This window comes from Manacus candei, unplaced genomic scaffold (genome assembly GCF_025592945.1).
Source record: "Manacus candei isolate 608988 ecotype Guabito, Panama unplaced genomic scaffold, ASM2559294v1 h1tg000031l, whole genome shotgun sequence".
NCBI lineage: Eukaryota > Metazoa > Chordata > Aves > Passeriformes > Pipridae > Manacus > Manacus candei.
The window spans coordinates 930687-954249 of record NW_026138079.1 but is presented as its reverse complement, the minus strand read 5'-3'; the positions used below and the strand labels follow the sequence as shown (position 1 = coordinate 954249).

At 52.6% G+C, this 23563-nt stretch overlaps 3 protein-coding genes and 1 long non-coding RNA gene across 11 annotated transcripts in view; 3 read left to right on the top strand and 1 right to left on the bottom strand.

Annotated features, from left to right (window-relative positions):
• Window positions 1-1860: 1860 nt before the first annotated feature.
• Window positions 1861-6716, bottom strand: LOC127472652 (bromodomain-containing protein 4-like). Its single transcript, XM_051791202.1, has one exon. It carries the CDS (start codon window positions 5101-5103, stop codon window positions 2434-2436), a length of 2670 nt encoding a protein of 889 aa, XP_051647162.1. The 5' UTR covers window positions 5104-6716; the 3' UTR covers window positions 1861-2433.
• Window positions 6717-6873: 157 nt separating this feature from the next.
• Window positions 6874-10992, top strand: DNAJC28 (DnaJ heat shock protein family (Hsp40) member C28). Of its 6 annotated transcripts, none has more exons than XM_051791245.1 (3): window positions 6874-7271; window positions 8808-9023; window positions 9642-10992. In XM_051791245.1, the coding sequence occupies exon 3, from the start codon at window positions 9692-9694 to the stop codon at window positions 10790-10792; it is 1101 nt and encodes a 366-aa protein (XP_051647205.1). In that variant the 5' UTR covers window positions 6874-7271; window positions 8808-9023; window positions 9642-9691; the 3' UTR covers window positions 10793-10992. The 6 variants fall into 6 exon arrangements, with proteins under 6 accessions (XP_051647205.1, XP_051647200.1, XP_051647202.1 ...); XM_051791240.1 differs by having other exon boundaries at window positions 6876-7271; window positions 8808-8965; XM_051791242.1 differs by having other exon boundaries at window positions 6876-7316; window positions 8808-8965.
• Window positions 10993-14289: 3297 nt separating this feature from the next.
• Window positions 14290-23315, top strand: TMEM50B (transmembrane protein 50B). Of its 3 annotated transcripts, none has more exons than XM_051791275.1 (7): window positions 14290-14340; window positions 17875-18050; window positions 19281-19393; window positions 19951-20018; window positions 20703-20795; window positions 21000-21057; window positions 22620-23315. In XM_051791275.1, the coding sequence occupies exons 2-7, from the start codon at window positions 17952-17954 to the stop codon at window positions 22681-22683; spliced, it is 495 nt and encodes a 164-aa protein (XP_051647235.1). In that variant the 5' UTR covers window positions 14290-14340; window positions 17875-17951; the 3' UTR covers window positions 22684-23315. The 3 variants fall into 3 exon arrangements, with proteins under 3 accessions (XP_051647235.1, XP_051647234.1, XP_051647236.1); XM_051791274.1 differs by lacking the exon at window positions 14290-14340 and adding an exon at window positions 14470-15577; XM_051791276.1 differs by lacking the exon at window positions 14290-14340 and adding an exon at window positions 14479-15577 and having other exon boundaries at window positions 22110-23315.
• LOC127472701 (uncharacterized) overlaps window positions 16205-23563 on the top strand; it is a 250451-nt gene continuing 243092 nt past the window's right edge. Inside the window, exon 1 of the long non-coding RNA XR_007905107.1 lies at window positions 16205-16461. This is a non-coding gene — a long non-coding RNA (uncharacterized LOC127472701). The remainder of the gene's footprint in view (window positions 16462-23563) is intronic.

Here is a 23563-nt window from a genome sequence, read left to right as displayed (position 1 = left end):
AAGGAAGGAGACAAACCCAGAGGGTCATCAAGCCTGACCAATTAACATTCCCAAAGACAGGACCCAGACCCACACCTGCCCAGTCACACCAACTGGCTCAGGATCCAGCAAGTGCTGGAAATCAGGATTTTGCACCTGTCTGTGTCACACTCAGTGGAGGCCAGACCTTTGGAAACCAGCTGTGTTTTGGCTCTTTGTCCTCCCAGGATGATCTGCGTGCTCGGCTTCGGGTACCAAATACTGCAAAAGTCCACAAAACAGACCTGATTTGAAAACAACACCCACAAACCCTCCAGCTCCCAAACCCAAGGCCAATGGAAAAACATCTCCTACGTCCTGGCAGGGAGTAGTCGCTTCCTGGGACAACGTGCTCCAGTGCCAACGAATTCCAGCTTCTCTCTAAGCAGGGAACTGCCACAGCTGCACTGCTTAAAGAGATGCAAAAGCATCAACATCCAAGTGCAGGCGAGAAGATGCTGGAAACAATCCCAGGGGGGCGAGTAGATCAGCAGGAGAAATACACACAAGTGGGGACTCACTTGCTGTGAACAGAACTGTTGGAATCCAAGCTTGTCCATGGGTACAGCTGCAGGCAGAGCAATCTTCTCTAATAAGGGGTACACTATCTTCTCTACTATCTTCTCTGTACACTATCTTCTCTACTAAAGGGGTCTCTACACTATCTTCTCTAATAAGGGGTCTCTACACTATCTTCTCTACTAAAGGGGAAAGAAACCTCTCTGCTACCTGGAGAAATAAAAGAGAGATCAGTCCAAACCCTACCGACTCTGGCAGGAGAAACAGAAAAGGCACAGGGTCATTTCCCACAATACCTTCTCTTATCAATACTCCAAAGGATTGGAGCCGAGTCTGTCTCTTCTCTTGGTTGCCAACTGAAAGGAAAGACAGTCACAACCATATGAATTGTCTTTCTCTCCACTAATGGGCACTCCAGAGAGGTTGCACAGTGCCTGGCAAGTTAAACGGGAAGGCTGAGAGAAAGGATCCAAGGAAATGAGGAGATCAAAGTTGCGTGACAAAGTTGTGTGGAAGTTTCCAGAGCATTTGTACGCTCTGGAGTCTCCCGTGAATTCTCCCTGCCCTCCAGAAATGTTGAGTTCCTGACCCAGAGGAGGGAATTCCATCAGAGAAAAAGGAATGAGCTGAGCACTAACAGAAGGAGGAGCTGGAATTCCTACAGAGAGGGGTTCTCCACCTTAGTATTTTGTGCAGCTTCTCCGAGTTCATCCCGTTGCCATCATCAGGGAATGTCAGGCTGATGTGGTCGTGGATGACTGTCCTGTCAGTCCAGACCTGCTCTGCACTCCCATCTGGGTCATGGCATTGTCTGCAGGAAAAGAAGGGGAAAAGGCTGAGATATTTGAAGCAAAACCCAAACAGCTGAAGTGGGAACACAGTTTGAAGTGCTTCAGCTGCCAGAGAGTCCGTGTTCCACGCTGACTCCAGTCCCAATGTTACGATGAAGCAGCTGCATCCCCACCCGGTGACCCTCCCCCAAAGCCAACAGCCAGTTCCACAGCTCTTGTAGGTTGACTGTTCTTCCAGCCCCCCAGAGGCAAACACTGGAGGTGGAGGCGAGTGGCTGAGGCGTGAGAATGGAAAATGCAGCCAAGACAGGGCTCTGGTTTCCTTGGCTGCCCCCAAAGCAGCTGGTGCAATATTTACTTTCTCCCAGCCACGGGCTGGCTCTCCCCGAGGGAGCTCCAAAGTGCTTTAGACTCCCCTTGCTCTGGACAGGATGGGAAAGAGCTGCCCCGAGTGCAACAGAAACCAGGGCTGCACAAAGCTTGCCCAGCTGGGGAGGGTCCTTCCTAGGAACATGAAGTACCAGTTGTATCCACAGGGACAACTTCATCCAAGGGATTGCAGCCTCAACCAAAGAGGGCATCCAGGAACCCTAAAGGGAGCTGTTTTTTACAGCACTACAAAAGGCCATAATTTAACTGACTTTTCGATACTGGCACACTGGGACCTTGTCAAGGGACTGTTCCTACAGCTCCTGGAGGTGACATTCAGCACAGTCTCCTACCTTCCTCTGAGAATGGGTGACGCCGCCATCCTGTGCAAGGGGTCAGTCCGGTGTCCAGCGTGGATGCAGCTGGAGGGATGTCCAGGCTGCTGGGCTTGCTGGGGGTACCTTTGCAGGGACAGGGTTCCCCACGGAAGGTGGCTTTCTGTCTTCTGTGCCAATGAGTTCCCATGCACAGGCTGTTCTTTCAGACCTTTCTGGAAACAGGTCTGAGGTCTGGGGGTCTCTGGGGCTCTCGATCCCCCTCCAGTCTGTGGTCGCTTCTTGGCCTCGTTGCGGCGCCTGTGCTGTTCCGTGCTGTGCTGGTCTGCGGGAGATGTCGGTCCCGGCAAAGCGCTGCCCGCCCTGCGCTGTCTGGGCCGGGCCTGGCGCTGGAGCGGGGCCTAATGGTGCGGCTGTGCCGGCCTGCGGGGCCAGCGGAACAGCCTGTGCACAGCGCGGAGCGTGCGCCTCAACAGGGAGGGACGTTTCCCGGGGACAGCCCTGGGGGCTTCACTGCCCTCTGCCCCTGGGGACACGGCCTGGGCTGCAACTGCTGGTGCCACGTCTGCAGCCGGGCTTTGTCCCAGCTTGTGCTGCTCCTCTGGCTGCTGGGGGCACCCCTGCACCTCCAGCGCAGCCTTGCTCAGGAAGTGCTGGATTAATTTCTGAGCTGTGTCCCACAGAGCTTGGCTGCCCTGGGAGGGGTTCCGGGACCCTGCTGGGGTGTAGGACTCAGTGATGGATGAAGTGTCCACCTCCAGCACAGCCTTGCTCAGGATGTCGTGGATGAGGGGCTGGACTGTGTCCTGCAGAACTTGGCTGCCCTGGGAGGAGCTGCGGGATGCTGCTGGGGTCTGCTCCTCACTGGTGGATGGAGAAGTGTCTGCTTTTGGTTGTTTGGAAGAGAGAGGCCGCTGGGACTTGCTCGGGATGTAGAGAGAGCTGGGCCCCTCCAGGGGGTCGTCGTCGCTGCCCGGGCCCAAGGGTTCGTCATCGTGCCCTTGGGACAGCCCTTGGACTCCGTTGTCTTGCCCTTGAGAAAGCTCCTTGGCCTGGTCGTTCTCCTCTGGCCCTTGGCACGGCTGTTCCTCTTGGTCTGCTTTCTCTTGGGCGAGTCCTTGGCTCTTGGACTCCTCCCCCTGGGCCGGCTCTTGGGGCCTGTCCCTCTCCTGCTCTGGCTTTCTGGGGACTGGGCAGTAAGGACTGCGGAGCAAAAACTCTTCAATCCAGTCGTCTCTGCCCTCGTACTTCTCCCTGTACTCCCGTTCCATTTGCTCGGCTTTCTGTCGCGCCAGCTCTTCACCCTTCTGCCTCCTCTCTTCATTGATGTTGTAATTGCAGGACAAATGGTCTTCCAGCCACTTCTCCACGTACATCTGCCTCCTCTGGTGTTCCCGTTCCGCTGCCTCGTCTCTTGGCTCGCGGAACCAGTTCCTTATTCTTTTCATCCCTCCAAACACGCCACTCCTGGGCCGCCTCTGTGGGTGCTCCAGCTGAGACTCGACGTCCGGCTCCTTCCCAGTCCCGTGGTGCTCCAGCTGTGACGAGTCAGTGGGGCCGCACGGGACAGGGTTTTCTTCTGTTGGGGACAGTGGTTTTAAAATGTCCTCTTCCTGTGGGGACAGTGGTTTTAAAATGTCCTCTTCCTGTGGGGACAGTGGTTTGCCATTGTCTTCTTCCTGTGGGGACAAAGGTTTTGCACTGTCCTCTTCCTGTCGGGACACTGGCTCACCAATGTCTTCTTCCAGCTGGGAGAGCTCTTGGACATTGGAGTCCCCTTCCAACTGGACATCTTCCCCTTGGGACACTTGTTTGCCAAGGCCATCTGTCCCTTGGCACAGCTCTTTGTCTTCTTCCTGCTGGGACTGTCCTTGGCTTGTAATGCCCCCCAGGAGCGGCGGGCCGGCTGCCGGGAGTGGGGCCTCTGTGGTGCCAGCACGGAGCAGGAGCCTCCTGTGCAGCTCCTGCAGCAGCTGCGTGTCTGAGATGAGGCTGAGGTCTGTGCCAGCACGGAGCAGGCCCCTCCTGTGCAGCTCCTGCAGCAGCTGCGTGTCGGACACGAGGCTGAGGTCTGTGCCAGGCTGGTGCTGCAGCGGTGCCGTGCCGGGTTGGCTGTGCTGGCTGGCAGGAGCGGCTGAGGGAGCTGCCGGCAGAGGAAGAGGCTCCCAGCTGGCGCCGGCAGCGAGCGCGGGCCGGGCTGGGGCCTCCTGTGCCCCCGTGCTGGGGGGCAAGAGCAGCCTGGGCACGGGGCTCTCGGGCCGTGGGGGCAGCCGGGGAGAGGGGCTGCGGGCCCGTGGCCCCGTGTGCCCTGCGCTGCCCAGCTCTGTGCCCCGGCTCACGGTGTCCCTGGGGCTCTCTGGGCAGGGCAGCGCTGGCACTGGGGGCTGCCGTGGCACTGGTGGTAGCGGTGGCTGCTGGGGTAGTGGTGGCAGCCGTGGCAGCTGAGGCACCTGTGCCAGTGCTGGCAGCTGTGGCAGCTTGGGCAGTGGTGGCAGTGGTGGCTGTGGCTGCGGTGGAACTAGTGGCAGTGCTGGCAGTGGTGGCAGTTGTTGCTTCCTTGTCTGCCGTGGCAGTGGTGGCAGCCAAGGCTTATCCATCTCCATCTTCCTGTTCTCGTCCCTCTCCATCTTCCTGTTCTCGTCCCTCTCCATCTTCCTCTCCTCTTCAGAAATCTGCATCTTCCTTGTCTCCTGTGGCTGCCGTGGCAGCGGTGTCAGTGGTGGCAGCGTTGGCTGCCGTGGCAGTGCTGCCAGTGGTGGCAGCGATGACAGTGGTGGCTGCCTTGGCTGCCCTGGCAGTGGTGGCAGCAGTGGCAGCGATGCCTGTCTTGGCAGTGGTGGCAGCGATGGCAGTGTTGGCTGCCTTGGCTGTTGTTCCAGTGGTGGCAGCAGTGGCAGCAGTGACATTGTTGGCTGCCTTGGCTGCCCTGGCTGTCGTGCCGGTGGTGACATTTGTGGCCGCAGTGGCAGCAGTCGCTGCCTTGGCTGAGATGGCAGTGTTGGCTCCCTGTCCCTCACCCTGGGCAGGCTCGGAGTTTGCCCCTGGCTGGGCTGGGAGCTGCGCTTGTCCATCTCCGTCTTCTTCTCTTCCTAAAACTTCTCTCGTCCGCTGTGGCAGAGAGATCCCTGGAGTTGCTTCCTCCTGCGAGAGGGGCTCTCCTGGGAGTGGGCACCCCCGGGCTCTGTGCCCCTCAAACCCCCGCGGGCAGGGCAGGGCTCTGTGATGTCACAAGGGTCTCCGGGCACCCCCATGTCCCGTGTCACAAAGGGCCCTGGAAGGTGCCCGTGTCACAAAGGGCCACCCCCGGACAGCGGCACCGCCCGGACCCGGCCCGGGGCAGCCCCGGCACTTGTGGCCTTGCAGCCCCCGCTGTGCCCGGAGCCCTGGGGGGCTTTGCCCTCGGTCCCACAGGACCCCCGCTCTCCACAGGGCACAGCTTTGCAGGCCGGGCTGGGCAGCACAGCAGGAATCGGCCCCGTGGCCGTGCCAGGCACTCGTGGGCAGTGTCTCCATGGCCCGGGCTGGGCCGGGCACGAGGGGTGTCCCTCAGGGCTCTGCCTCGGCCCCGCGGCTCCTCAGGGCCTTGGGCAGGGACACGCAGTGGCACCAGCGCACCCTCAGCACGGGGCAGGGCACAGGCAGCTGAGCGGGGCAGGGCACACCCCGCAAGGACGGGGCCATCCACAGCCCCCTGCACAGGCTGCACAAGTGGCACCACCACAACCTCAGCAGCTTCCACAAGGCCAGGGGCCAGCTGCTGCCCCTGGCTCGGGGCAGTCCCAACACTCACACAGTCATCAGGGAAGAGCCCTCCAGGATCCTCCAGTCCCACCCTCCCCCAGCACCACCACGCTCACCCCTAATCCCTGTCCCCAAGGGACACATCTCTGTGGGCACACCAGGCTGACTTTTATCACCCCCCGCCTTCACACACAGCAATAAAAAGCGGGACCGGAGAAGCTGAAATGGGAGGAACAGCTTTAATTTTTGACAAGTCTCTGCTGGGGATCCAAACCCTCCCTGCAGAAAGACGTCCAGCTTGGCAGGGCTGAGACGTTTCCTCGCTGCTCACACAGCAAGCCCTTCAATTGCAGGGAGCAGGGGGAGCCTGCAGAGGTTTGCCCTTTATCCCAGGCCCGCTTCCCTTGGTTCAGAGCTTCCCAGCTTGGTCTTGAACACTTCCAGAGATAGGGCATCCATACCTTCTCCGGGCAACCTCTGCCAGCGGCTCCCCCTCTCACAGGGAAGGATTTCTTCCCAATATTCCATCTAGCCCTGCCTGAGGGACTCTCAGAGCCCCTCGCAGCAGTTGGAAGGCGCCTTATGGGGCAGCGGCGGCAGCGCGAGCCTGCGGGGAACCGTCCCCCGCATTCCGGGGGAAGCTGTTTGACGAGCCCGTGACGAGGCAGCGGATCCTTCCCCCGCTCCGGCGGAACTGCCTCGGGAGGACAACTCCTAAAAAGGGCGCTGGGGTCCGTCTGTGGGAGCGGCCGCGCAGAAATCGCAGCGCAAGGACCCTCAGCCCCTCACGGCCGAGCAGAAATCGCAGCGCAAGGACCCTCAGCCCCTCACGGCCGAGCAGAAATCGCAGCGCAAGGACCCTCAGCCCCTCACGGCCGAGCAGAAATCGCAGCGCAAGGACCCTCAGCCCCTCACGGCCGAGCAGAAATCGCAGCGCAAGGACCCTCAGCCCCTCACGGCCGCCCCAGCCCCTCACAGCGCCCGCCCCTCACGGCCCCGCTTCTCACAGCGCCCGCCCCTCACGGCCCCGCCCCTCACAGCCCCGCCCCTCACGGCCCCGCGCGCGGCTGCCGCGGCTCTCGGGCGGCCCCTGGCGGCGAGCGGGGGCAGGGGGGATCCGCGGCCTGCCCTGCTCTGCCCCGTTCCGTCGCTCTCGGCCCTCCTTCCCTCTCTCGCCCCCTCCTTGTCACTCTCCCCGCCATTCTACCCTCCCTTACTCCCTTCTTCTGCTTCGTCCTTTCCTCCCTCCCTTTTTCCCTCCTTCCACCCCCTTCTTTCCTCCTTCCCTCCTTCTTCCCTCCTTCCCCGTCTCCTCTCCGTCCCCCTCGTTCCCTCCCTCCGTCCCTCCCCGTTCCCGCCCCTCTCTCTGTCTCTCTTTCTCTCCCTCCCTCCCGTCCTTGAGCGCGGGGTCACAGCGGCTGCCCCATCCTCTGCTCTTCCTCCGCGCCCTCCTCTTCCTCCCCGCCGCCGTTACCGGCCTGCTCGGCCCGGGCTCCAGGTGAGCCGGGGGGGCTCGGGGGTCTCAGCTCTGCCCGGGCTCCAGGTGAGCCGGGGGGGCTCGGGGGTCTCAGCTCTGCCCGGGCTCCAGGTGAGCCGGGGGGGCTCGGGGGTCTCAGCTCGGCCCGGGGCTCCAGGTGAGCCGGGGGGGCTCGGGGGTCTCAGCTCTGCCCGGGCTCCAGGTGAGCCGGGGGGGCTCGGGGTCTCAGGTGCGGGGGGCGCTGCGGGGAGACCCCCCCGCGCTGCGGGACAGGGAGGGAGGGAGAGAGGGAGGGAGGGATGGGGGTCCTGGGGATCTCAGCCCGGTTCCCCTTCCCAGTCCCCGCCGGGGATAACCCCCCTTTGGGTGCAGCTGGGGTTCTATTCACTCTTCTTTAAGCACAAATATATTAAATTAATGGCTGCGGAGCTACGAGAAAGTCACTTTCTGAGCAGTGATTGAATTAAAGAGTGTAGTCGTTCTTTCCGTTTAAGTAGTAGTGACGCAGGTTCTTATGGCCATATAAAACTCAATTATTATCTTTGTCTGACACCTAGAACGAAAGAAATCACTACTCTGATAAACAAAGTCTCGAGTTTCTATAAGTTTTTGAATAATAGTTTATTATATGGTAAAAGCAAGCAGCTGGCTGGGTGACAGAAATGGGGACCAATTTCCCATTCCCAAATTTAGTATTTATCTTTGCTACTTCATGCATATTAATTATATCATATACATATACATTCTCATATATCATATACATATACATTCTACATTCTACAGGTTTTTGCTAAGTATTTAATATATGGGTTTTCTTATAGCTAAAGCTAAAAGGGGTTATCTCTACAACCAGTCATAATTCATGCATTCTTGGACGAACAGGTGCCTAAAAAAACCATATTTTATTTTTAGGATAGTAGGGAGGTTTAGGGCCTCTTGACCCTGTAAGGGTCTGTTTTATTTCTTTATGGGGTGTAATTAAGTTTTACAATCTGTTTGTTTTATTTTGATGTAATCACCCATTTGTTTCACGAATCACAGTTATTTATATATCACACTACTCTGTATCATAAATTAAAAAAACCACGTGTTGATGAAGTCCATTATCACAAGCTGAGGACTCAACAAGTGACATAGATCAAAATCAGCTGAAAGCATTTGGGATTGATCCATTCCCAAGAACATCCCCTTTTCCTTTTCTGGGTTGGGGCAGAAGGGCAGTTTTTTGTGTACAGGACAGATAAGTACTATTTAGTCCTTAATTAACCTTTGTTTGACCTAGTTTTTTGTTTGGAAATTGAGTCAGCCAAGGGGATGTTGCCCTCCCTGAGCCTTTAGCACCAGTGATCCAGCATTTCCCTTAGGATTTATTTCCACGAGTAAAGGAGGAGTTAGCTATGTTTATGTGGTGGGTGCAGGTTGTGTTATGTTCTTCTACTTTGAATTTACATAAAGACCTGATTTATAAGCTGTTCCTTTTGCTCTTTTCCCAAATAATCCCGAAGCGCTGGAATTGCTGACGGAGGGAAATACTGACCACTATTGATCTGTTCTCAGTTCCAGGTTTCCAGCCTTACCTGGCACCAGCGAAGGAGTTTGGCCCCTGCTGGGGTACAAGAGCTGGTCTAAATGAATGTATAACCTGAACACTGCTACAGATGTTGCTGGGAAGTACCAAAAACGTGCTGTGATGACATCCTTTGGGAATGTTCCAGGTTGTACATGTTGAGGCACTGGGATCCATGGGAGTGGGAAATTCAGAGAGTGCTGAATGTAGGTACAGAGGGGGAAAGGGAAGGATTCGTTTCAGCAGTTACCCCTCAGCATAAAGGGTATTTCCCGTTTACCCTGCTCTGAGTTTGCTGATGGGCAATAAGGGCAATAAAATAATTAATCAAAAAAATAAAAGAAAGGCAGTAAAAATGCTTTGTGGGAATTCTGCACTGCAAAACAAACCCGTGCTGCCGTTGTAGGAGAAAACTATAGTATGAATTAATTTTCTTTTATATTGTAATATGACTTCAATATTAATTAATTAGAAGTGCAGATTAATGGTGTTAAGCTGAAGGAGGGTAGGATTAGGTGGGATATTGGGAAGGAATTCCTGGCTGGGAGGGTGGGGAGGCCCTGGCAGGGGTTGCCCAGAGCAACTGTGGCTGCCCCTGGATCCCTGGAAGTGTCCAAGGCCAGGTTGGACGGGGCTTGGAGCAACCTGGGCTGGTGGAAGGTGTCCCTGCCCATGGCAGGGGGATGGAATGAGATAATTTTTAAGGTCCTTTCCAACCCAAGTCCTCCTGTGATTCCATGATTCTATGATACCATAAAGATAAGACATAAATCCTGCTTTAAGAAAGCATATTTAACACAGTTCAAACACAAATGTGTTTGTAGGCTGTTTGTAATGTAGCTGCACCTGAAGAAATCCCCAGTGTCTCTGTGCCATGCTGACCAACACCATGGGGCACCGTTTCCTGGGACAGGGAGCCGTGATCCCAAGGAAGCTGAAGCCGTTTCTCTGCAGGATGTTGTCGGGTTACAAACCCAAAGGCGACGTCAAGGACTCTTACAAAATCCTGGAGCTTGAGGAAGGATGTTCCCTCGATGAGGTGAGGAACTCCTACCGAACCCTCGCCAAAAAGTACCACCCCGACAGCAGCTCCAGCGCGGCCGACCCCGCCGCCTTCATCAGGGTGGAGGAGGCCTACAGGGTTGTGCTCAACGACGTGGCAGCCAAGCAGAAACCCGGCGAGGACAGCGAAGAGGAGGAAGACCAGTTCAAATCCAAGTCCCTCCAGCACAGGCACTACTTGAGTTTTGAAGGCGTCGGCATCGGAACGCCGAGCCAGCGGGAGAAGCAGTACATGCAGTTCCGAGTGGACCGCGCCACGGAGCAGGTGCTGGAGTACCGGCAGCACAGGCTCGGGAGCAGCTACCCCGAGACTGACCTGATGAGAGCCAAGGATGTGAGGGAGAGCAAGAAGGTGAAAATAACTCAAGCGGTGGAACGGCTGGTGGAGGACCTCATCCAGGAATCCATGGCCAAAGGAGACTTCGACAACCTCCGGGGCAAAGGAAAACCTCTGCAGAAATTCTCAGACTGTCCCCACATCGACCCCATGACCCACAACCTCAACAGGATCCTGATTGACAACGGGTACCAGCCCGAGTGGATCCTGCTGCAGAAGGAGATCCGGGAGACCATCGAGGGGCTGAGGAAGAGCGTGGTGGCCTCGAGGAGGAAGCTGGGAGAGCCCATGACGCCGCTGGAGCAGAAGCAGTGGAGTCGGATCTGCGAGCAGTTCGTGGAAGACATCAGGAAACTAAACAAGAGAGTTGACAACTTCAACCTGGTCGTGCCCATTCTGAGCAGGCAGATGGTGCATTTCAGCCCAGAGAAGGAAATTGTTCGAGCACAAAAGACTTACGAGGCTCTGGTGGAAAAGGCTTCTCATCCAGACACGAAGGAGAGCCAAGGGGAAGATGGTAAAAGGTTTGGGTGGAAGTATTCTCTGTTTAAGTGGTTAAACTTTACAGTGAAATAATTTAATACTAATTCCTGTCTCTTGTGAAGATTTTGAATGCACTTTATTAATGAAATGTTGCACTCTAGAAATTTTGGGTACACTGAAAATGTCAAATCCACACTGTTACAGCAGTTAAAAGAAATTTGGTTGTCGGATGGGCATTTGCATTACAAATAATGAATTTATTTTTAAATATTATTAAATGAAATGTGCCAGTTTGGGCTGTGGTAGAGTTAATTTTTGTCACTGAGCAGCGGCCTTTTTCTGCCCCTCATACCTCCCCTGTGCTCGGGGTTAAAGCCATTACTCTCTTTCAGGTCATTTTACTTCTGCTTAAATCCAAATTAATGCTTCGCTTTAGCACAGAGTGTAATCACTTTTACAGTCTGTTGTCTCTTGAAAAGGGAAAATTGAAGCATAGGAAAAACACATTAAAAGATAAAGTGGCAGCAGAAGTCTTGCTGTGCTGTGTTAGTTTGACCTTTGTATTTAAATACTTACACCTCATGAATTGTTGGCAGGTTCAATGCACATGTTTTAAAAGTCCATTCATCTGTTTAAGGTTAAATTAAATGGCCCTGAAGGGAGGGTTCTGGGTGTCTTCTGAGGGGCTTGGACTGTACATGTGCAGAAGTCCATTTTTGGATCTTTAACACGGAAACAGGTCTTGGAAATTTATTTGTTGGTGAACACTCTGGGTCTTTCAAGCCTCCCTGTTACAGCAAATTAGTCATGACAAGATTTAGGAAGGAATTCCTGGCTGGGAGGGTGGGGAGGCCCTGGCCCAGGTTGCCCAGAGAAGCTGTGGCTGCCCCTGGATCCCTGGAAGTGTCCAAGGCCAGGTTGGACGGGGCTTGGAGCACCCTGGGCTGGTGGAAGGTGTCCCTGCCCATGGCAGGGGTGGCACTGGATGCCCCGTCCAACCTGGCCTTGGACACTTCCAGGGATCCAGGGGCAGCCACAGCTTCTCTGGGCAACCTGGGCCAGGGCCTCCCCACCCTCACAGGGAAGAATTCTTTCCCAATATCCTGTGGCAGTGGGCAGCCATTCCTGCTTTTCCTGTCCCTCCATCCCTTGTCCCCAGTCCCTCTCCAGCTCTCCTGGAGCCCCTTTAGGCCCTGGAAGGGACTCTGAGGTCTCCCTGGAGCCTTCTCTTTTCCAGGCTGAGCCCCCTCAGCTCTCCCAGCCTGGCTCCAACAGTTGTGTGATTGAATGTCTGTTTATTTGAATACTTTATTTTTGTTTAGAATGAAAACTGTAAATTAAACATACTTTTCTGGAAGTCCTTTGACATAATATTCTTTAAAAGATTGCATTTAGCTTTTCATTATGATCTGCAGGAATTGGATCTGAATTACTGTTTAAACCACTCCAGTGGGAGATTTAAAGAGCAAATCGAATTCATAGCACAAGATAAAACAGAAATGAGTTTGCAGTAAATGCAGCCCTGCTGGAAAACAGTTTGGCTCTTGATGAAGTGAAGCATCAGCAGTTTCAATATTGAAGCTGCTGTAATGGATGAATCAGCAGAGTGTGGGATTTTTATGTTCTTATTCAGACTCCTCAGGTTTAAATGGAGTAGGTGTGACCTGACTCCAGCACTTTAAATCAGCCTGACACTGCTGTCATCAAAACTGCCAGGCACCAAAATCCACTTCTTCGACATTTATGATGATGATGGAAAAATAATTTACATTTCTGTTTTCCCCAGGTGTGTGGAGGAGTACATTTTTGCAGGGCTGGTCTATAATTTTGTTGCTCTGAGCTCACAAAATCTTCAGAGCAGTGTTTAGCAAATCCTGCTAGAACAAGTATTTAGTAAATCCTTCTAGAACAAGGAATACCAACTGCTGTGGAAGAAAAAGCTAGGAGAGAACAGCCTTCAGAAGGAATTTTTCGAGCTTCCACAGACTGAGAATTTGAATTTGATAAATGTTATTTTAGCATTGACCTCAAAAGGGTGAAATCACTGCTATTTCCAGAACCAGACATATTGACTGTTCCCAGAACGTCCACGTGTTGGTTCAGTGACCTTACAGCTTGTGGTCTGAAAGGCTTCACTAGGTGATATCTTAATATGAAGCTGATGATGGTTTGTGTAAGATATATAAGATATATTAATTGAAGTATCCGTTTTTCTCAGGGTGAAGAATTTCTTTCTTGCCCAGCAATCTGATGGCTCTTTCAAGCACTGTTAGTGAGCTAATTATCCATGCCAGTGCTTTCCAAGGAAAAGAAGTGAGAGGACAAGGAGGGATGGTTTAAAACTGAAAGAGAGCTTTAGATTCGATTTTGGGAAGAAGTTCTTCTATTCTGTAGACATTGTAAATGTCAAGGCCTGCTGAGGATCCCTTTGTTTCAGAGTAATTACATCTCAGGATGAACGTGGAGATACAGAGAAGGCTCCAAGGAGAAGGAGTAAAAGGAGAAGCAAGAGAAAAAGACAAGTGGTAAATCTTTATTTTTAGTGTGAGAAACTGCCCCTCTGAGGAAACAGGGGTGTGTGTTGTCTGCAGACTTGATGGAACACAGTCCTTACATATAACTAGAAGGAAAAAAAAGGAGGGGAGCTGGAAGAGGAGGGCTTTGAGTACAACTTATAGTAGGATTTAGTGGGATTTCAGTGGCATTTCATGGGTCCACAGCTTGTCTTGTGATCTCTCTGGGCCTTTCTCACACTGCCCCTTTTCTTACTTTGTGTCCCCTGTGGCGCTGGCACAGGTTGATATTATTTATATTTGCATTCTTTATGATGCCCCATCCCTGGGAGTGCCCAAGGCCAGGTTGGACGGGGCTTGGAGCAACCTGGGCTGGTGGAAGGTGTCCCTGCCCATGGCAGGGGTGGCACTGGAGGGGCTTTAAGGTCCCTCCCAACCCAAACCATTCCATGATTCTTTAAATTCAGTGTCTGTGAGATGTCCCCTCTCATCTTCAATCTGTTGACTTCGATCCAATTGGTTTCCTTTCCTTCTCACAGGGCTTTTATTCAACATCCGTCTTCTGTCACATATTTGTTTCGTGGTTTTAGATGGAATATGTTCCTCGGCTAGTTTATTGATGTTTTTATGACTCCCCTTTTGCTTGTTCCTCCCAACCCAAACCATTCCACGATTCTTTAATCCTACGAACTGCTCATTAATTCCGTTTGCTTTTATTAAACCAGTCACGGGGCTGAGGCGCAACGGCATTTTGGAGGTGAAGTTTTATCTATTCCGACACGGGAACTGCTCGAAAATATTAATGTTGGCGCTTTTTGGGGCGTGGAGGAGGGCGGGGGTTATTTCGGGCCCTGTGGGAGGTCAGTGGGCTCTGAGGGGTTGTGAGGGGGGGCGGCCATGACGGGCAAGGGGGCGGGGCCTGAGGGGAAAGGCGAGACCGCGCCGGGCCCGCCCCTTCCCGCCCCGCCCTCGGGGAGAGGGGCGGGGCTCACCGCCGCATTGGCCAATCGCGGCGCTCCGTTCTCACCCAGCCCCGGCTGACGCGCGGCGCTCGCTTCTGATTGGCGGGCGGGCGCGTCACTCACAGGGCTCAGCGGCCGCGGGCGGAAGAGTCGCGCCCAGGAGCGGGTACGGGGGTCGGGGCGAGGGGGAACGGGAATGGGAGCGGGGTTGGGAGCGGGAATGGGAGCGGGAGCGGGAATGGGAGCGGGAGCGGGAATGGGAGCGGGAGCGGGAGAGAGAGAAGGGGGCGGGCCCGCGAGGGCGCTCCGGGCCGGCCCCGGCGCGTCCAGGTGTGTCACCGCCTGACCTCGCCCGGGGAGGCGCCGCCGGTGCCGCGCGCGGATTTTGGGCTCTGCGGGTGAGATCTGAAGGGGAAAAAAGAGGCTTACTGTGTCTAAATGGCAATTTATTCCGAGCGTTACCGTTCCTGGCAGGGCTTCGGCTGCGGCTCGGGGTCCTGCCTCGTCCCGCCCCGTCGCGGGGATGTCGCTGCCCCAGGTGCGGATTCACAGCCCCAGTTGGCCGCTGGGGAACCGCAGGATTGATCTGGGGTGTTTTTTTTTTCTTCTCCTGCCTCTCTCAAGTCTTCAAACTTTAATAGCGCTCTTAAAGAGCCCTCGCTTTGCTCCGGGGCTGAGCATCACATTCCTGTAAAGGGATAAATCATGGAATGGTTTGGGTGGGGAGGGACCTCAAAGCCCACCCAGTGCCACCCCTGCCCTGGGCAGGGACACCTTCCACCAGCCCAGGGTGCTCCAAGCCCCGTCCAACCTGGCCTTGGGCACTCCCAGGGATGGGGCATCACAAAGAATGTAAATATAAATACCATCACTTTTTAATAATTTTGCCACACACCCTTGTTTTTGTCTAAGTTCCTTTCTTTCCTCCTTCTGTCTTTTTGTAATACTTAAAAATTAGCAGAGCCCAGTGCTGTGGGATGGGGAGAACTGAAAGTGAAACTGCAGGGAATTACTGAAATAAGTGGAAAAAACACAGTGGACTGCATAGAAGTGTTCACAGAAGCTCCTGAATTACTTTTCATCATCTGTGCATTTGGGCTAAAGCATATTCTGATGAGTTGCTTGTGGAAGATGCATCTTCTTCGTGGAAAACTTGAGTTTTCTTCTTGGCTTGTAGTTTCTTCTCTTCCTCCTTTGTATCTGTTTTTCTTTGGGAACAGGAGGGTCTGTTCTTTCCTAACCTGATGATATTCCAGTTTTCTCTGTGCAGACTTTTTGTATTTCCCTGCAGCTGCTTTTAATATTTTATTGAAGTGAAATCAGTTCATTTTGGGAGAGAAAAGCTGATTTTTCAGGTGAAAATGTTGAGCTGCCGTTGTGTTTTCTGCCTGAATAACACACAGGTGGGTTCACCCTGAGTTCTGCCACCTGCCAAGGCTGGTTTTTGCAGCTTCAGTTGTGCTCAGCCTCTTCAGTGTCTGCAGTTTGCTCTTGCAAATGCATTTTTGCTCGTTGGCCATGAGTGAGGAATGTCTCCAGGAGCAGTGGGAGAACCTGTCTGTCCTTGGAAAAGGGGAGGAGGCCGATTGTGGGAAGGGCATTGGAGGGCAGTGGATGCCAAGGGCTTTGCCTGTTTCCTCCTGGGAAGTGTGTGGGTGGAAGCTGAAGGCAGAGAGCAAGTGTTGTACCTTTATCGAGGTAAGAAATTCCAGCTGAAGGATCTGCCTCCACCAGAGGTGTCTGTTTGTGGAGCAGGATGGAACTGGGCTAAAACCTGTCCCTGTGTCCCTGTTAATCTGTGTGGGGACAAACTTCAGCCTGGTCTTGTGGTCCTGGTGGAGCCTCAGCTGGTTTTTCACAGTGAAATACAGATTATTATTATTTTCTTCTTTTGTTTCTGGGGGTGTTGGGAACTACAGATGTGGATCATGGAATGGTTTGGGTTGGGAGGGACCTTAAAGTCCAATTCCACCCCTGCCATGGGCAGGGACACCTTCCACCAGCCCAGGTTGCTCCAAGCCCTGTCCAACCTGGCCTTGGGCACTTCCAGGGATCCAGGGGCAGCCAGAGCTGTGTGGCTGCATAAAGGGGCTCCAGGAGAGCTGGAGAGGGACTGGGGACAAGGGATGGAGGGACAGGACACAGGGAATGGCTTCAAACTGCCAGAGGGCAGGGTTGGATGGGATATTGGGAAGGAATTCCTGGCTGGGAGGGTGGGGAGGCCCTGGCCCAGGTTGCCCAGAGAAGCTGTGGCTGCCCCTGGATCCCTGGAAGTGTCCAAGGCCAGGTTGGACGGGGCTTGGAGCACCCTGGGCTGGTGGAAGGTGTCCCTGCCCATGGCAGGGGTGGCACTGGGTGGACTCTGAGGTCCCTTCCCTGATCCATATGGATCCATATTCCACATCTGTAGTTTTGTCTCATTCTGAAGTGAGCAAAATGCCTCTGGTTTGTCAGGAATGTTTGGGAAGCCCTCAGTGATCAGGGCAGGGGCTGTGCAGAGTGTGGTGTCCCCAGAACATTGCTCAGCACTGACTGTGCACAGTGGGAAGGGCTTTACTGGGGTAAACGTGAGTCACTCTGTGGGTTGGAAGTTGGCTTAATTATTTCAACATTATATCCCTTGTAGCTGCCAAACCAAACAATGTCTCCTTTAAATCACAGAAGGGAAGGGCTGGTTTTTGTGTAGTTCAGTGTCTTTGGAGTTGGAGCCATTCTGTCCCAGTGAGAAGAGTTCTTTCCTAAGTCATCCAGCCTGGGTGAGGGGAAGGGCACAGACACATCCCTGCTCTGAGGAGGGACAAACAGAGCCCAGATGGAGCTATTTGAAAACAGGGAAGGGCCAGATGGTTGAGCCCAGATCCTGCACAGACGAAAAATAACGTTGGAATCGAGTGAGTGACTTTGGTGTTTAAAGTAACATCCCAACTGTGGCTTTCTGGAGCTGGGTACAGGAGGGCAGACGTTTTGATCTTATTCACAGGAGGTGACCTGTGTTTGTAATGTAGTCAGACTCTTTATTTATTCATTTTTATTCCTCTTCTTAGTGTAGAATTTCTGATTGTTGACATTAGCCAGAAACATGGTCGCCATCAGTCTGTGCTGTAACATAATCCTGAAGGACATTTGTTGTTAGTCTTTAACAAGTGGCTGGAAATGAATTATGGAGGTTGGCAATACTAAACCCAAATAGAATGGTGCTGAAGTAGCTGTGAATCAGTTAATTAACTTTGCTTTCCTCTTCCCATAGTTAAAGTTCTCTGTGACCTTCTCTGTCTGCAGCAAGACCTTCCTTACCCTTGGTATCAGTTGATTTGCTGAGTTGGTTTCTTTTTTCCCTGTGTTAGAAAGGCACTGTGTTGTATTATCTGCTAATTTGGAGACTGGAAACGTTGGTGTCTAATCCAGAATCCTTGACATGACTTTAAGTCTTAAAGTTTTTGGGTCGTGTGATGATTTTCTTTTGTAATTCTCTTGGAGGTGGGTTGTTTTTAAAAAATACCTCAGTAAAGCATCCACAGAGTTTATCATGGAATCATGGAATGGTTTGGGTTGGGGGGGACCTTAAAATCATCTCAACCCATGGTCAGGGAACCTTCCACTGGAAGGTTCTGTGTGAAATACTCTGTAAAAGACTGTAAGAACCGCTCAGGAGAGTTGTCCATCTGCAGATGTCACTGATTTGTGTTTGGCTGCCTTGCAGGTACCTGGGCCAGGGCTGTTCATGGCCAGATTGATGTGCAGGTGCCAGGGCAGCAGGGCAGTGTGAGCTGGGAGGCCATGGCAGGATTCCTGGACAACTTCCGCTGGCCGGAGTGCGAGTGCATCGACTGGAGCGAGCGCAGGAACGCCGTGGCCTCCATCGTGGCCGGGGTGCTGGTGAGCTGGGGTGCCACAGGGCTGCCACGGGGCTGCCACGGGGCTGCCACGGGGCTGCCATGGGGCTGGGGGCACCTGGGGCAGCACCACGGGGACCTGCAGTTTGGCTTCACCCTTGGGGAGGGTCCCCCTGAACTGCCCCTCGAGAGCGTCCCTGGAGGTGGGGAAGGGCCCTGGTTTGGAGCTGTGGGAGGGCACTGAGGGCACTTGGTGTGTTCAGCTGGAGCAGAGGGGGCTGAGGGGAGACCTCACTGCAGGTACAACTGCCTGGGCAGGGGCAGAGGAGGGGCAGGGACTGAGCTCTGCTCTGGGGGGACCAGGGACAGGAGCCAGGGAAGGGCTGGAGCTGTGTCAGGGCAGGCTCAGGGTGGATCTCAGGACAAGGTTCTTCCCCCAGAGGCTGGTTGGGCACTGCCCAGGCTCCCCAGGGCAGTGGGCACAGCCCCAAGGCTGCCAGAGCTCCAGGAGGGTTTGGCTGATCCTCTGGGGCACAGGGTGTGACCCTTGGGTATGGGCCTGTGCAGGGCCAGGAGTTGGACTGGATGATCCTGATGGGTCCCTTCCAGCTCAGCATGTTGTGGGATTCTGTGAAGTGCCATTCTGCAATTCCTTAAAGTCTTGTGGGATTGCCAGCAGCGTTTTTATGAGTCCTGTGACGTTGCTGATGATGAACCATTTCTGCCCCCCTTTAAAAAAAAATTCCTGGTGGATTTTCTGCATAATTAGATCAGTTAGAACACCTCTGTTCTGCATCATCTGTACCTCATCTGTGGTTAGAGGTTTCTCCTTCCTAAGGCTGCACAGGGAAGTTCATAGAATCAGGGAAGGTTTGGGTTGGGAGGGACCTCAAAGCCCATCCAGTGCCACCCCTGCCATGGGCAGGGACACCTTCCACCAGCCCAGGGTGCTCCAAGCCCTGTCCAACCTGGCCTGGGACACTCCCAGGGATCCAGGGGCAGCCCCAGCTTCTCTGGGCATAAAGTTATCCATACCCTGATTTTTAATTTGATTAGAAATGTGACCAATTCCCAAACACTCCTCCAAAACTGGGCACATTGAGGTTTGTGCAGGACTTGTCCATCAAGCACTTTTAGAGTCCAACTCAGTGTCTTTCCAGGAGAGTTTGTGCTCGTTAAAACCCAGTCAGTGCTGTCCCTGAAGCCTGGCCCTGGTGTCTCCCTCTGCCCCTGTGCCCTGGCAGGTTGCTCACAGGGCTGTGCTTGCTCCCAGTTTTTCACAGGCTGGTGGATCATGATCGACGCCGCCGTCGTTTATCCCAAGCCAGAGCAGCTCAACCACGCCTTCCACACCTGTGGGGTCTTCTCCACTCTGGCCTTCTTCATGTGAGTGGGGCAGGGGGGTTCTGAGCGACTCAGCTTGAGCTGTCCAGCCCAGGGGTTACAGGACAAGTGTCCAGTATGGACAAATCATAGGATCATGGAGAGGTTTGGGTTGGGAGGGACCTCAAAGCCCATCCAGTGCCACCCCTGCCATGGGCAGGGACACCTTCCACCAGCCCAGGGTGCTCCAGGGTCTGTCCAGCCTGGCCTTGGACACTTCCAGGGATGGGGAGTCCAATACTTAACTCAGTACCTCAATATAAAACATTTGACTGCATTTCCCCCCCTGTTTTGAAACAATTTTTTTGCCTGTTCCTTGCCCAAAACTTCCTCAAATGGGAGAGGTGATGGTCTGGCTCCTGTCATGGAGATGTAAATCTGGAAACTTGAAAGAGAAGTAACAACTCTTATTGAATCACCCAATATTGGCAAGAAAAAAGGAGGAATTTGGGTTTGTGACTGTACAGAATGCCAAGGAACTTTTTTCCAGAATTTGTAGCTTATAACTTTAAATTGATTTTTCTAATAATCTGAATTGTATCTGCTGTTTTTGTTCCTAGGATAAATGCTGTATCCAATGCACAGGTGAGAGGAGACAGCTACAGTGATGGATGCTTAGGGAGAACAGGTAAATTAACTCTGAAAGTCCCACTGAATTGAAGGACTGGTTATTTCTGTGTTGGGGTTTTTTCCAACTTGTGGTGAAAGAAATAATGTGAAGACAAGGAGTAGGAGAGAATTCTGTGAATTAATTTCTTTACAGAATCAACCCTTGGAGATAAGGTCTGTCTTTATTAAAAAGGTGAACTTAGAAAAATTCAACTGCTGGATATCTTGGCTTCTTAAACTTTCCTCTGCAAATCCTGGGTGGCTGCTGGGAGAACTAAATCCCTGCCCTGGGGTGGGCTCTGGAGCAGACATTCCTTAGGAATGTGTCCCAGACTCCCTCTGTGTCACCCCCTGTGTGGTGTCCCTGCTGTCCCCTCTGCTTCCCTTCAGAATTCCTGTCCCATTTCCCATGTGGATCCCAGCAGCCTTTTCCATGGGATTTGTAAATGCCTCAGTGGAAATCTGGTGGGATTTGCTGATGGTTGGACTGGGCTGTGATGCTTTTTTGTGTGTCATTCATGAACCAGCTCAAGAGAAAAAGAGAATATTTTTCCTTTCCCCTGAGTGAGCAGGTGGGTTGTCTTGTCCCTGATCCAGGGTTTAACCACCATCCCAGAGCAACTGGATTGCCTGTCCCCATGGATAACATGGATAACATGGAGAACAGCCCCCATGTTCTCAGAGGTTTTGCTCTTCCCTGCAGGTGCTCGGATCTGGCTCTTCATCGGCTTCATGCTGATGTTTGGATCCCTCATTGCTTCCATGTGGATTCTCTTTGGAGCATATGTCACACAGAGTGAGTTGGGTTCTCTTCACCTCTAGAAAAGTGCTTTTCCTGCCAGCTTTTGGCAGGAGGTCCCAAAGGGTGGAGGTGTGGGTGGTGTCTGACGAGATCCAAGCCACAGCAGCCAGGTTTGGGGCAGAGACCCTGAACTGTGTGCTGGACACCCCTCCCAGTGCTGCAGAACTCAATGTCTTCCCTTTGTTCCTTCCTTTGCAGACACTAATGTGTACCCTGGCTTAGCAGTGTTTTTCCAAAATGCATTAATATTTTTCAGGTAAGTTACCTGGGCAAACTTCCCTCCTTCCAGAGGGACTCACCTGCTTCCATACATTGAGATTCCTGGAAAAAGGGTTCTTTTTCCTACTCCCTTTGCCCCAGAGCTTAAAAACAAGGTTTGATTTGCCCCTTCCCAGCCCATGAGAGGCTCTTGCTTCCCCTCAGGCTCCTGTTAGTGCAGCTCTCTCTGCTCTCCCTGAATTTACAGCTCTGGGATGTGGATCCAGCCAGTGTTCTGGCTGAGATATTGCCAGTGTCTTTGGATCATGGCAATGGTGCTTTTAGCTCTGTGCTACAAATACCTTGGCATCTGTCCCAGCAGAGCCAGGTGGGAGATTCAATTGCCCCTTTCCAGACTATTTCACACCGATGGCTCAATTATCTGATAGTTGATATTACCTGTGTTTCCTTCCAGTGGCTGAGCCTGCAGTTATAAAGAGTGATGATTCCATTTTCTGAGAGCGTGCTGCTGTGTTTTGTAACAGCACACTGGGTTTATTTCAGCTCATATTGTTGGGTTTCTCATATAACACTTTGAACTGAGTTGGTATCTGTAATAACTCTTTAGGTGTAGAATGGATTCTGCAATCCAGGGATCTCATTAATAAAAGACACTGGAAGCATTAAATAGTGTCAGTTCCAAGATCAGTCACTGAAAATTTTCACCTCACCTCCTTTTTTTAAATTCCTGTGCTGACCCTTTTCCTTCCAGTCCCACATCAAATACTTTGCAGGGAATGAGGTCAGTGGGCTCTGGAGCAATGCCCTGGCTGGGAAATTAGGGATGCTCCTGCAGGAAACAGCACTTCTTAAATCTCCTAGAATCCCATAAATACCAGTTTTTCCCTTCAGAAGGGCTGTGAAACTGGTTATTTTTTGTTTGAGCTTCATCTGGCTCCCAAAGCTTCAGCCATGCACGGGAAACAAAATACAGCCACTGGCTGGAATGCAAATCCAGGGCTGTTGATTTACAGGATGAGAGTCAAGAACACTGTTAAAACTACCTTATGTATGGTCTGATTTTTATTCCTTTTGTTTTTTCCCCCTCAGTACTCTGATCTACAAGTTTGGAAGGACAGAAGAGCTGTGGGGCTGAGCTCCCCCTGGGCTGGGCCATAGTTACCACGTGGTTCTCTGTATGTAGATCATTTACAGTTCTTTGTTCTTGGTTTGCTTTCCAAACCCTGGACTGAGACAAATCCCAGGCTCTGTAAGAAACTCCTCTTCTCCCAGGACACACTTGTGAATATGTACATAGGACTGGATCTCTTCCAAAGGGAATGGCAGCCTGCCAGGCTTTCCTGCTGGAATCTTCAGCCTTCTTCCTTCCACCCCAAGGCTTTCCATCATTTCATCCTCCAAACCTGCCCCCGTGTCTGAGGCTTCAGTGAACTGTCAGTGAGCAAACAGGACAAAGCCCATCCCTGGAACAGGACCAGGCCCATCCCTGGAGCAGGGGCTGTGCTGGGATAAGAGCTGATTTTAAGATTTTATATTATTGTTCAGGTGAATATAAAGTAGCTTTCTTTTTTGTTGTTTTTTTTTTTTTTTTTTTAAAAGGTTATGGTTTTTAAGCAAGTCCCTACACTCAGCAGGTTCTGCATGGCAATCAAACTCCTCCTGACCTGTGATGGCTCTGGCACAAAGGACATTTGCTGGCACCACAGTCCTTGGAATTAATTTCATGCTGCTCAGTGTAAGAGATACCAATTGGTATTTAATGTATTTCCTGGTATTAGAATAAAAAACTCCAACAAACTGCTGCCAGTCCTACTTCAGGAATATAAAGAACAACTGAGAGTCAGACCAACAGCTTTCAAATGGTTCTAGGATTCTGTGAAATCCCACAGGTGTTGTTTTCTCCAGGGGAAGCTTTTTGCTCATAACTGAACAGTTTTCCTGCACTTTTCCCCTTCTGCACCTAAAAGGTGAATGTTCAGGTGAATGAATTCACCTAAAAGGTGAATGGGGGCATGGATTTATTTGTTGTTCACGGTCTGACCTTGAAATAATTGCCAGCTTTGGGGCTGTCCTTTGTCCCAGTTAAAATGTGCCAGCTTTGGGGCTGCCCTTTGTCCCAATTCAAATGTGCTTATCTCACGTTTCTTTGATTGAAATCCAGTTTCTTCTGTCTGGAGTGCACAGAAGGGAGGAAGAGGATGTTTTATAGCCTTGGGCTGATCTTGTATATTCATTTGCTGTTGGTGACTCCTTCTCTCACGAGTTCTCTGTGGCTTTTAAGGCATTTGACTCTCCCTTGTGTCTCAAAGCTTTTTGTTTCCCTGTACCAAGTTCTGCCCCAGTGGTACCAAAGTGCTGGGTGTAAGTGCTGTGCTTGGGGTGTGGAACTGCCAGGGGGAATCTCCCCAGCTGCCAGGACCTGCAGCAAACCCTGGAGCTGCCGTTGTGCCACCGGCTGGGGGGACACGAGGGGGTCACTGGGGTCACTCACAGCCTGGGCAGGACGTGGCTGGTGGGTGCAGTGTCAGAAAACTGCAGGAAAG

Bases quoted from the DNA above. Each gene is read 5' to 3' on its own strand.
- LOC127472652 (XM_051791202.1), bottom strand. From the start codon at position 5,103: ATGGACAAGCGCAGCTCCCAGCCCAGCCAGGGGCAAACTCCGAGCCTG.
- DNAJC28 (XM_051791245.1), top strand. From the start codon at position 9,692: ATGCTGACCAACACCATGGGGCACCGTTTCCTGGGACAGGGAGCCGTG.
- TMEM50B (XM_051791275.1), top strand. From the start codon at position 17,952: ATGGCAGGATTCCTGGACAACTTCCGCTGGCCGGAGTGCGAGTGCATC. The intron at 20,019-20,702 runs GTAAATTAACTC...TCTTCCCTGCAG, and splicing joins TGGATGCTTAGGGAGAACAG to GTGCTCGGATCTGGCTCTTC. The intron at 21,058-22,619 runs GTAAGTTACCTG...TTTTTTTAAAAG, and splicing joins AATGCATTAATATTTTTCAG to GTTATGGTTTTTAAGCAAGT.